The sequence below is a fragment of the Lepidochelys olivacea genome, assembly GCF_965140295.1.
Source record: "Lepidochelys olivacea isolate rLepOli2 genome assembly, chromosome: 10".
NCBI lineage: Eukaryota > Metazoa > Chordata > Testudines > Cheloniidae > Lepidochelys > Lepidochelys olivacea.
In genome coordinates this window covers 83,083,261-83,096,449 of record NC_140420.1, presented here as the reverse complement: position 1 = coordinate 83,096,449, position 13,189 = coordinate 83,083,261, and the positions used below count along the sequence as shown (strand labels likewise).

At 40.0% G+C, this 13,189-nt stretch overlaps 1 protein-coding gene across 3 annotated transcripts in view; it reads left to right on the top strand.

The window, feature by feature from the left end:
• The window catches only part of UACA (uveal autoantigen with coiled-coil domains and ankyrin repeats), a 71,886-nt gene that overhangs the window by 39,413 nt on the left and 19,284 nt on the right, over positions 1-13,189 (top strand). For 2 of the 3 annotated variants that reach the window (XM_084640953.1, XM_084640951.1), the window contains exons 2-10: positions 1,220-1,353; positions 3,952-4,040; positions 4,869-4,933; positions 6,597-6,654; positions 8,609-8,679; positions 8,795-8,901; positions 10,047-10,228; positions 11,159-11,196; positions 12,622-12,708. In XM_084640953.1, coding sequence (XP_084497079.1) covers positions 1,220-1,353; positions 3,952-4,040; positions 4,869-4,933; positions 6,597-6,654; positions 8,609-8,679; positions 8,795-8,901; positions 10,047-10,228; positions 11,159-11,196; positions 12,622-12,708 — 831 coding nt within the window. The remainder of the gene's footprint in view (positions 1-1,219; positions 1,354-3,951; positions 4,041-4,868; positions 4,934-6,596; positions 6,655-8,608; positions 8,680-8,794; positions 8,902-10,046; positions 10,229-11,158; positions 11,197-12,621; positions 12,709-13,189) is intronic. The other variant, XM_084640952.1, reaches the window with a different exon arrangement.

Genomic DNA, 13,189 nt, shown 5'->3' with positions numbered 1-13,189 from the left:
TGCTACTCTGAAACCTGTTATGTCTTGTCTCTTAATTTGTAAGCTCTTTTGGACAGGGGACTGGTATATACCACATGTTAGTTGAGTGGGGCCCCAACCTGGCTTAGGCTTCTAGGACTCTGCTGCAGCATAAATGTTGGATAATAATAAATAAAGATGCACTCGGAGGTCTTTGTTCATAGGTGGCCCGGAACACAGACTCATCAACTATGCAATTATCTGCTCTGCTGTGTGGTGTGGCTCTTGTGTTAAGCTTTTGTTATCATGGAAGTCATTCCTTCATAAAGATGACAATATATATGTAAACTTTCATATGGCCCTTCCAGCCCATTGCAAAATCCTTGTTATGTGACTACCCCCACCTATGTATTTTTCAAATGTAAAACTGGTCTCCTGATTTGAGACTTGGCATGGAATCTTAGCTAACTTTTCTGGGGCTACTAACCTATTAAGAGCTGGTCCAAATGCTACTAAATTTGCATCCTCACTGTGTGGAGTGGTACTGGGTTATGCTTTCCTATCCTAGATGTGTATGCAAAATCAAAGATGTGGAGTCAAACCCTAAAGTGAATTTAGGATGTTGATAGCTGCAGGCTGCAAACTTTGTCCTTATCAAATATCCTTCCGTAAAATGTCTTAATCTTGCACTTAAGTAGAATGCAGGCTGGAAAATTGGCAGCGGGTAGAGGCAGAGTTAAGTTTCTTTAACCTTATGCCCTATGGTTGTTTTCATACTTTCATATTGGATTTTATGCTTTTAATGTAAACTTATTTTTAGTTTTGTTTCTGGACTTCATAGCATGTGGGTCTTTAGAGAAATCTACAGAATTCTAAGGGGACTTTTCCCCTTAAGTATGTGATATTCTATTCTATGTATTTCTTATAATGTCCACAACACTGTAGTGTGTGGGCATCTTCCTGTAGTGAATTAAGCAGTGAGACTACACATCTGTCACATGTGGTTTTTCTCTTATGCTTTCCCCAGTGGGAGAACTGTGTGCTGGAGCGTGGTATCTTTGGTAGGATTTTTAAGTATACATGCTGCTCTGTGTCTATAGTAGATATTGACAAATGAAACTAATTTAATGAAGATTTCTTGCCTAGTAATAGGAGCAAATTATGACATTTAATTTTTTTTTATGATGGTAATCTTAATGGGTTCACATTATGCAGTAAACTCACTTGTGGTGGTGGTTTTTTTACTTATGTCTTTATGCAGCTGAATACAGATTGGAGCAAATACGATGATCGGTTGATGAAAGCAGCTGAAAGGGGAGATGTGGAAAAAATTTCATCTATCCTTGCCAAAAAGGGAGTCAATCCTACTAAACTGGATTTGGAAGGGAGATCTGTGTAAGTAATTTCCAAGAATGTAGTGGAGGATGATGGCAAGAGTAGTGAAATCTGTTTAGACGGTAAATCTTTCTTCATTATGTCACATTTTTACTGATGGTGTGTATTGGACTCCTTCCCATCTGAAACAAACAGACAGCAGATTACAGAATTAGAGTTCTAGAATTACATATCTATTGGAGGTAGATGATTTTAAGCAAAAGAAGAGTGTACACAAATTCCATACTTTACTAAAATAAGCTCCCCATTGTACCATCCTAGATAGAAATTCACACTTCATCTAGCCACAAACCATTGCTCTGAGGGCTGTCAAACTTCCTGTTAGTCAGGTTCATTTAGCAATACTGATTTTATGGGATGAGGGGAAATAGGGGATGAGTGCTCATTGACATCCGTCCCTCGTAGAGATGTGTGAAGTCCTATTTTGTGAACTGGAAAGGCAAAAAGGTGCAAATCAGTAGAGCCTAGGGTAGCAAAATTGAGATGGTGGTAATCTGAAGGAAGTTATATTGGGCACTGAGTGGTTGAGGGATTGTAGGGGATTGACTAGGTAAGAGTGGAGTACTCTACAGTATAGCCATAGGGAGGCTTGAAAAGAGACCTGAAAGCAGGAGGATGGGGAAAGATAGGGAAAACCTACTCAATAGAAATCTGTGATCCAGGGATCGATTCCATTAATTCAGGAGTCCGCAGCATGATAGAGGCTTGCCCATGAAGCCAACAGTGAGAGATCTAGCCAGTCCAGAAGTGGCTGGCTGTCATTTTTATTTCCTTCCCATTGCACAAACTGAATCTATATATGTAACTGGGTTTTCTTGTTTGTATGTAATAGTATATGGAGTAATTTATCTTACATTTCTTTAAAACAAACACCTTCCCCCTAAATCTAAACAAATCCTGCCCTCTGTGTGTCCTCTAAAATGTTTCCTAAACCCCTTTTGGGTTTGCTAATTTAAGTCTTTTCATAATGGATGTTATAGGAAAATACAGTTTAGTATTTTTAGGATCTTCAAAATGAAACTAAAAATAAGATTTGAAAAGCATTCTCCAGATATTACTGGCAATCATTTTGTCTCAAATTACCGGTGTGGAGACTGTGTTTCTAGGTTGTCCAACAGCATTAGTACTGTATAATTTGTGGTAGGTAATAGTTGGTAAAAGGAATGTACGTTTGGGTGGAACATTCCTATAGCCATCAAACTTAATATCACAGTGTAATCTTGGCTATCTGCCTGATTCTGCTAACCATTTCAGATTCTTGAATCATCTTGCATCAAAATTGCCAGGTACACCAAGAAAGCAGAAGTACAAGTGGCTTTGGATATTGTGCCTTACAAGCATCCATTCTTTAATTCTTATACATTCTTTGTCCTCCTTGTGTTTTTCCACTATTGCTTATATTCCAGTAGTTACTCTGGTTCAATGGAAATATGAGTGTGCATGATAGTATGGTTTACTCCTACTTGAGGTTTGGTGATTTCTTAGCATATTTATGCACCAGTGCATAGGAGCCAGTCCTAGCTTTTTATAACTAATTCTACAGGTGAGTAAGTACTAGGCATAAGTATTTTATGGAAGAGTCTGCTGGAATTGTGTTGTGTATCCACCTCCTGTCTGAAATAGGAGGGATTCTGGTTACAAATGGAAAAACTGAGGTACAGCCATCTTTGTAATAGGTGGACCAAACCCAATAACTCCTCTGGATTGAAGCATACTAAATAGACTTCGGAGGGACTTTCCAAGCCTGTGGAGTACTCCATCTTTCTGCAGCCCCCTTAGCATTAAAAATAGTGGGATCCAGCAGCACTACTTTTGGGGCCCCAATGCCACCCTGTATCTTTTCTATACTTCTCAAATCCCAGAGTGCATTAGCAAATACACAAATAAAACTGGAGCTGAGGTTGATCAGAGAGAGATGCAGCCAGTTGAAAAGCAAGGGAACCTGACAGTACATATAGAGGGAAGTGTTAGATTTTGTGGGGAGGAAAGGTAAAGGAGAGAGGAGGATGAGGAATTACTCTTTACCAGAAGTTATCCTCCATCTTTAAAATTTGGATTGATAGGAGAAGTTTGAGCTGGTTCTTAAACAGTCAGCTTGACCATCCTTCCTCAAGGTATGTTCACAAAAGTTAACAGAAATCCATGTGGCTACAATTTCAAACTGAAGTGATAGAAGTGTCATTGCTTTGACTATGCTAATGCTTGATCCTAGTAAATTTGAATCATAATTAGGAAAGGGAAAGCTGATCGATATTTTACTTATTCTCTGCCACAGACACAAAATTAGTGTACTGGTTTTATTGAAAGAAATTATGCTTCCTCTTCTCCCCGCCTTCTTGCGCCCCCTTCCCCCCCACACTTTTAGTTGGGTCAGAACATGCTACAACGCTTTACTTTCCAAGCTAGAACTACATGAGTGAAATATGGTTTTAATCTACCTAACACTTCACTGTACAACTGTGGGTTCTTTTGTTTTTTTTTTCTCCTTGTGTGCTCTGCCTCTGCTGGCAAATGTTACCCTTTTTTCTTTTTGTTCTTCCATGCAGAACTAGTCTGTTTAAGCCAAGAAATGCATAGTATCTTTTTTCCCCCCCTTAGATTTCATGTTGTAGCATCAAAAGGAAATCTGGATTGTTTGAATACCATTCTTGTACATGGGGTTGATATCGTAGCCAGCGATGCTGCAGGTATGTTTCCTTAAAGTTTAAGGGTGAAATTTTCAAAAACACTTGGCACAGATCTGATTTCCGTCCCAAAACAAAATCTACATTAAATGCTTGTAACTTGTCCTGTAGTATGGAACAGGCTAAAATAGATGCAGACTTGAGCACATGTTGAATAACTACTTGAAATTCTTTGCTTCCTCATGGCTAGAAACATGGCATAGAGTACATGCTTCAAACTGTCTGATTCTGTGTTGGATATAGTTTAGGTTCTCTGAATTGAACAAATTTCCAGGCAATAGAAAAGTTTAACTCAAAAGGATTTAAATGATTTTAAGTACTCTGGCTCCTCTGAATATGGACTTGTGTCTACATTTGCTATTCCAGCTAAGTAAATCTTAATAAATACATTTACAATATGTATGGGAACAGCATGGTTTATGGAGTTCGGAAAAAGTGCTGGGAGAATTTCAAAAGGTTTGATTCTGAGTAGTATGTAAAACCATGCAGATGCTTTTCTGAATTGCCTTTGGTCCAGAAACCAGCCTGGAAGTTTCATGGGATTTTCATAACCTCAAAGTTCTATCGAGATTCTGAATTTAGTAGTGAGTAAGGAGGCATGTGAAAATTGGGAAGGTGGTGAAAAGAAGAAATACAAATTTGTTTAGTTATTTTATCTGTGTGTCAAATTTCTTGTTCCTTATGAATTACAATATTGTATTATGAATAGTGAAGTATCTGGATACAAGGGAAACATATTAAATGTCTTCATGGTATATGTTACTGCATGTTGATATTGATAGCCCTACTGTAGTTCCCAATTTAATGCTTTTGTGTATATTTAATCCGTAGGGAGAAATGCGTTGCATCTTGCTGCAAAATATGGACATGCTCTTTGTTTGCAAAAGCTATTACAGGTATTGAAGACAGTAAATCAATCTTTGTGCCACATTTTACGTTTAGACGTAAAAGGGAAGTACGTGTTCTTCAAGAGATGCTGTTAATTTTATAGTTACTTTTAATTTTTTTTTTTAAACTAATTTGTGGTACTGCACCTGCCCCTAAATTCCCCTTTTGGTGATGTGAATCTTTAGTGCATCTGGCACGTAAATACCTTGCAATGCTAGCTACAGAAGTACCATGTGAATGTCTGTTCTCACTTTCAGGTGACATTGTAAATAAGCATTATCTCCTGTAAATGTAAACAAACTTGTTTCTTTTAGCGATTGGCTGAATAAGAAGTAGGACTGAGTGGACTTGTAGCAAAGTTTTACATTGTTTTGTTTTTGAGTTCAGTTAGGTATCAAAAAAAAATCTACTTTTGTAAGTTGCACTTCCACGATAAAGAAATTGCACTTCAGTACTTATATGAGGTGAATTGAATAATACTATTTGTTTTGTTTATATTTTTTACAGTGCAAATATTTATAATAAAAATAATACAAAGTGAGCACTGTACACTTTGTATTCTGTGTTGTAATTGAAATCAATATATTTAAAAATGTAGAAAAACACCCAAAAATATTTAATAAATTTCAGTAGGTATTTTACCTGAGTTCCCTGTAAGCCGCATGGCCGTGCAGCTGCCTATTAAGCCCCGCGCAAAAGCTCAGGGCTGCAGTGGGGAGAGGCGCTCCTCCCCGCCGGTCCCAGAGCCGACCGGCCTCAGACTTGCTGCTGCCGGGGGAGAGGAGCCCCTCCCCCGGCCCGGCCCAGGTCCGTCGGAGCTGCCGGAGAGAGGAACCCCGGCCGCAAGCTGCTGCGTTGAGAGAGGGCTGGGGGGCAGTGTTTCTCTCTTCTCCCCCCCCCCCCCCCCAATCCACCATCTGCAGCCCCGGGGCAGCCTGCACCCTGAACCCCTCATTCCAACCCCACTCCAGAGCCCACACCCCCCATACCCCAACCCTTTGCTCGCACCCTCTGTACCCTCAGCCCTGGGCCCCCTCCCGAGCCCCTCATTTCAGGTGCCTTCACCCCTAGCTGGAGCACTCCTCCCCCCCGCACCCAACCCTCTGCCCCAGCCCTGAGCCCCCTCCCTGAACCTCTCATCCCCAGCTCCACCCTCGAGCCTGCACACCCAGCCAGAGCCCTCACTCCCCCGACACCTTAACCCTCTGCCCCAGCCCTGAGCCCCCCCTCACATCCCAAACCCCTCATCTGCAGCTCTACCCCAAAGCCCTTACTCCCCACTGCGCCCCAACCCTGAGCCCCCCACTCTGAACCCTTCTGCCCCACCCCCACCACATGAATTTTATGTGCACCAGTATGAAGGTGATGTGTCACACGTCGCCTCCATATTGGTGCACTTAACAAAATTCATTCCGCACATGGACATAAAAAATTAGAGGGAACACTGTATTCTACTATTTAACAGTGCGATTAAAACTGCGAATAATCACAATTAATTTTTTTTAATTAATCGCGTGAGTTAACGGCAATTAATCAACAGCCCTAGTTTAAATGTTTCTAGTTCAGTGATTTCTAGTTCTTTTACTTGTAAGTCTGAGTGACTTGTGCATTATAAATATTGGAATTAAATCTTGATACATATCTAGTAAATAAGAATTATTCTTTTAACAGTACAATTGTCCAACTGAAAATCTGGATCTTCATGGTAGAACTGCTCTTCATGATGCTGGTAAGCAGTGTTTTTGCCATTCTAGGAACTGCTGCATGAAGTTATTTATTTCTGTTCGTTTTAAGAGATTCTCCTTTAGAGTATCCTTTTCAGTAAGAAATATAATTTATCATAATGTATCTACTGTAGAAGAAATTGGCATAGGTTATTTTTTCCCCTTCAGTTGACCTTATTAAACCTGTGGTAGAAAATATGTATATGAATAATTTTTCTTCTTCTATCACTCAGCTAATATCTGTAGTGTTGAGAAGCACTCAAACCCGAATTCTGTTTTCAGGTGCCTAAAATTTTGAGAAAAACTCTTTGGTTGAAATATCTCCTGCTTCTAAGCTAAAAGTGTATCTGTGTCTGTGGAGGCAGAAGGAGGGGGGGCTTGATAAAATTTTATTCATTTTTAGATCAGTGCGAGGAACTGGATTACTGCTTAAGACCTATTTTTAGATGAAGTTTTCCACTCTTACCCAAATGGCTGCTTCTTAAAACTTTGAATTGTCATAGACTTTGTCCTCACAGAGGAAAATGTGCCTTTGACAGGTCATCAATCAGTTTACAAGAACAAAAGACGTTGGAGAACTGCATATAACAAATGAGTTTTTCACTGAAATGTTAACAATATGGCACAAGATGATGCTCTGAACTCTGGTGTACAATGTTAATAGACTAAGGCTTTGTCTACAATGGCAAGTGAACGACAAAACTTTTGTCGTTTAGAGGGGTTAACCCCCCCAAGGTAAGTTTTGTCAAGGAAAAGCGCAGGTGCGGACAGTGATTTGTTGACAGGACCGCTCTCCTGCCGACAGTGCTACCACCACTCATTGTGGGTGGAAGTCTTTTGTCCGCGGGAGAGCTCTCTTCTGCTGACAAACAGCAGCTACGCTGGATGCCTTTTAGCAGCACGGCTGTAGGGGCAGAGCCGTGTGTCGCTAAAAGCTGCGTAGTGTAGACGTAGCTTAAATATAGTTTAGTCTCGATCAGTCTAAATCCTTCTAAAACTCTATGCCCCTCCTTAACATTTTGGACTGTGATTGTGTGTTCATTGCAAATTGCACATGCTTTCAAGAGCATAGCACCAGAGTTCACTGAATCCTAAAGCATAAGACACTCTGTCTGTGTGCTGAATTTGACTTTCCTGAGAAACAGTGTATTAGAGGGTGGAAGCTGGGTTACGGTATTCTGGAGGGACCTTGCACAGATACTGCCCCAAATGACACTACTTTCCAGTTAAGTTGCCTCCTCCAGCATAAGGCTAAGGCCAGTTGTTTAGAATTTTAGTACAGGAATGTTTGTTCCTGCTGGTGAACTTTCCTTGCACTGTAAACTTTTAGATGTGGAGGGGCGGGAGGGGTAGCTCAGTGGTTTGAGCATTGGCCTGCTAAACCCAGGGTTGTGAGTTCAATCCTTGAGGGATTTAGGGATCTGGGGCAAAAATTGGGGATTGGCCCTGCTTTGAGCAGGGGGTTGGAGTAGATGACCTCCTGAGGTCCCTTCCAACCCTGATAGTCTGATTCTGTGGTGTGTGCTGAAGAATATAGCTATCACTTTCCTTAGAGTCCATTCAAAAGCACAGCACTATGATAAAAATAGTCAATTATTGAATTCATATTCTATAGGTATCTGTGTTGTCCTGCACAGAATAAAATACAAGCATCTTGTTTGGGTTTGATTCCCAGTATCTTGCTCCGTAGGTTGTGAGCAGCATTCAAGGAGTGCTTAGCTCACGGTAAGGAGCGTATATAGGGGGAATGCCTCTCGCTGCTCGGCAATTCCTGTGGCTAATTAAAGGGCTGCAACAAATTTGAGTCCTTTCTGGTACTGCTGAGCTAGAGGAATGGTGGCTGCACAGTGGAGCTTGGGAGATGAAGGCTTAAAAGTGGAATCCTAGGCGTACTTGGGACTCCATGGAAGGCTCTCCTCAGACACTTAAACCACTCTTTCTTTTCTTTGTTCCCAAAAGCTATGTCAGACTGTTCCTCTAGCATTCAGCTACTGTGTGATCATGGTGCCGCAGTGAATGCCAAAGATGGAGTAAGTCACTAGTTATTGCTATCCTTCCTTCTCTTCAGAATCTAATGGAATGCTATGTGTTGTTGTTTTTTCCTCTTTGAGAATGTGCCCTTTCCCAATTTTTCCTGTTTTCCAGGATGGGAGGACACCCCTAGTGCTGGCCACTCAGATGTGTCGTCCAACAGTCTGTCAGCTTCTGATCGACAGGGGAGCTGATGTGAATGCCAGAGACAAACAAAACAGGTAACACATGCCACTGGGATATGTTGGCAATGTATCTGTATTCTTAAACAACAGAAGTCTCTCAGCTTTCAGACTTTCAAGTTGTAAAATAAACTTGTCAAACTGTACAGCTGAAACATATACTAAATTAAGACTTCAAATGTTGATTAGCCAATTCAAGTAATATAAATAAATGAGAGAGCATTCACAAAATGCCTGTTTCCACAAACAAAGTCAATCATTTCCATGTTTTTCAGTGTATGTATTTCTGGCTTATGCAGCTGAAAGACTGGTGACTTGTGTAGAGAATGTAGTCTGGTGCTTATAGTAAATTGGAGAGAAGTAGAGTTGACAGCTGAAAGACCCAAGTGAAAGGGATTACCTCTTCTCTGAACTCAGGCACTTGTGAAAAAATTTATCTTCACAACATAGCCCTTCATGGTGCACTGTGTTGCCTGTCTGCTGCTCCTCTCCAAGTCACATTTTTAAAAGCGCCCAAATCCCATTAAGGCTCCTAAGTGACTTAGGCCCTCTTGTAATTTTTACCTTGTGTGTTTACATATCTGTACTGAGCTTCATGCACAGCCACTTCTTCCCCAGATATTTCTTCTTGGATTATAAATACACTATGCTGAGGGCGTGGGCCTGGGGCTTGTCGTGGTTAGAATATGGGAGCTTGCAACAATACTTTGAAAGGTGCATACGCACTTGTTTGGGTGGGATTACATGTTTCCAGGCACCTTCAGAATTTGGTCTGAGGTATTTTGTGACTCTTCTGATACCTTTTTTTTTTCTATAGTATTTGTAATTTGTGTGCTGAACTTCTTAGTAAAACTTGAAATGAAGGATGGGATAATAAACCTGTGTTTTGAAAATCAGGAGACTTTTGAGGAAAATAAGACTTGGGTTTACTGTCATTTTCTCTGTGAAGAAAGCATGTTAGCTCAGTAGTTTTATTAAAATAATACTTTACATATTGGTTAAATAGAAAAATCCAATTACATGAAGATGCATTGAGGAAAGGTTCTTTCTCTAAGCACAGGCTTCTGTAATTGAGTTTACAAAAAAGTAGTGATTACTACTTCAAGTAAGCTGTCCATTGCAAATATTGTCTCCTTACGTGTCTGATGTGTGTCTGTGTGTGTGGTCTTTCTCCCTGCCCCCAGGACTGCTCTAATGTTAGGCTGTGAATATGGCTGCAAGGATGCGGTTGAAGTTCTGCTCAAAAATGGTGCAGATGTTAGTTTGGTTGATGCCCTTGGTCATGACTGTTCTTACTATGCCAGAATTGGTGACAATATTGACATTTTGGCCCTAATAAAGACTGCCATTGAGGATTCCAGCAAAGGTATGAGAAGCATTCCTATATTTGGGAGAAATTTCTCTTTCTTTCCTTCTGGGTTCTTTGTTTTCATGCTTATTATTCCTCTTACAGGGAGTGTTGGCTCTTGACTGGGAAGAAATTTTTTTAAAACATTACAATGCTTATATTAATACTATCTGAATAATAATTTTGTGGACAATGTCTTTTTGGAAATAAGTTTATTCAATATAAGGATGTGATATTGTCACAGTATACGGCACGCTAACGTTGGAGGACAGATTGTCACTTCTATTCAGAATGGGAACATTTAAATTTTATCTAATCCTGGGATACTCCATTGCAGGGGTCGGCAGCCTTTCAGAAGTGGTGTGCCGAGTCTTCATTTATTCATTCTAATTTAAGGTTTTGCCTGCCAGTCATAAGTTTAAACATTTTTAGAAGGTCTCTTTCTATAAGTCTATAATATATAACTAAACTAAAGTAAATACAGTTTTAAAAATGTTTAAGAAGTTTTGTTTAAAATTAAATTACAATGCAGAGCCCTCCGGACCGGTGGCCAGGACCCTGAAAATCAGCTCGTGGGCTGCCTTCGGCACGCGGGCAATAGGTTGCCTACCCCTGCTCCATTGTAATGTTATGCTGTTACAAAACCTAATATTGTATATGATGTAAAAATGTTATACGTTTGGAAAATAATCAAAAATGGAAATGATGCATTTTAAATAGGACTACTTGTTTAGACAGCTCCTGAAATTGGTATAGCATTATCAATGATAATGAGAAACATTGTCTTACTAATAGTAAAACTATTTGGATTTGTGATTATTCTTTGTTAACAAATCAGAAATGCCAATTGGTAATTAGATATTTCCTCTAATATCACTGTTACATCAATGTCTAACTTAAATTAAGTATATATAAAAAATTAAAAACCTAACTTTTGTTGCTTTTTAGCAAGGGAGCTTATGAAGAAAGGACAGCCTGAACAAAAGGTCAGGCTTTATTTGTTCTATGCTAAATGTCTCACTAAATGTCTGTCACTGAGGAAGCTCATACGTTCATATGCATTACTGACACTGCATGTTGTATTCTTGTAAAGATTCCACTCTGGCAAGATGTTGGCCCCCTGTCCTCTTTGCCCATGTCTGATGACTGCCTAGAAAGAACACTGTATTATGATACAGTACTTCTCAGAATGAATAGGGATGTCCCTGTTGTTCTGGCCAACATTCTTTGTCAATAAACTTTTTCTGTTGTCCAGAGCTGCATATGAGCTACTGGTGAGCACAGTGGTGGCTGTTTATACACCATTACTGCACTGTCACAAACCTCATGACTTTGCTTGTGTGAAAGACACTGTGTGAATCGAAGTTCTATTCTAAATCCATCCTCAGTAATATTTTCTCTAAGTTTTTGTTCCATCTAAATGATCCTCTGTGGCGAATGCTGAAATGCTTATACAGAATGTGACTCCCAGGTGCTCTTGGGGTTTCTAACTTTTATTAATGTGCCGTAAACAGTAACACTGATTTAAATCCCATCCAGTGGGCAAGGCAAGTGAAAGTGATTCATTAGTTAAATTACTCTTTTCTAAAGCTTTTTTTAAAAACTGCTATTGTATATTTCCTCCGCTTGCTGCCCGTCGGTCCAGAAGCAGAGATGACTAGTATGTGAAACAGGGCCGGGCACGCTCACGGGTATCCTCACATTTTAAAAATATTTCCTCAGTAGCACTTCATGTTGGCCAGGGGCCTGACTTTTATTTGCTAAAATTGCCTGGTCCATAGAACGGAAAATCATTATACTGCTTATCTTTGGGAGCAAGTTCTGATTCTCTTAATTTGTATGTGGTTATTTTGAAACTTAGCTCTGATTCTCAGACCTCTTAAATCCGTTAGAGAGCTCATGGAAGACGCCCTAGCACAGGGGAATGCCTCAGCGGAGTAAAACCACAAGAGCGGCTCATTTTTGTCTAGGCCACTAAGGAACATAAGTGTGCCTGCGGTGAAGGGCATGTGGCGTGGCAGGGTGATCTTCGACTGCTAGCATGGTTTAGAGTAGGCTCAAAGCAGCTGTCATTAAACATAGGCACTGGTGCGGAAGTGACACCCCTCTTCATCTGCATTCAGTGCTTGTTGGTTGTAGATGACAACCTGGGCCTTGATATTTAAATGATATCCGTATTAGTTTGGGGATTAGAAATAAGACTACAACAATTTATCTGATTTTTATCCTCTGTGAAATATAACAGAGCAGAGTAAGCGTGAACTAGTAGCAACACTACCCCCGTGGGATATATAATGAAGTATCATGCTGATCTCAGTTGGAAAACACTGGGCTTACATGCTGTATCCAGAAAGAGTGTGACTTTAGTTTGCTTAAATTTATGATTTTATGTTTTAATGCTGCAATAACAGGTTACTAATGTGTCACAGAAACGGAATCCGCTGTATGCACAAGAAGTGAACTTCAAGCAGTATCAGAGGGAACCGCTAAGCATGCAGGTAAATCAGAATAAAAAGAGCAGGAAGGGGTTTGTGCTTTGTATATTTTATTTGATAATCAACAAGTCTGATTAAAGATTGGGGTTTGGTTATAAAGCACATCGTCTATTCCCATAAGAGGAATGCAATATTTCAGCTCTCAACGTTACTGACATGCAATGTTGCAAGTGTGCGATTTGTTAGCCATCTTTTAAAAAGGGATAAAATCTCTGCAGTGTTTCATCTGACTAAAACGCAATAAAAAAGTCTTCCACTTAAAATGCATGCTAATCAATTCAAACAGCCTAAGGTTGAGCTATTAAACATTTCTCTTTGTGTAGATGCTGATTCTCTCAGGTGCTGAGTACCTCCTCTAGAGTGAGAGATGAAGGTGTCTACTACCTTTCAGGATTGAGGCGACAGTGAGGGAATTACTGGTTTATGATTGAGTCTTGTACACTGTAGAGAAAATGTAAATGGAAAAGCAAGAAATAGGCCTTAC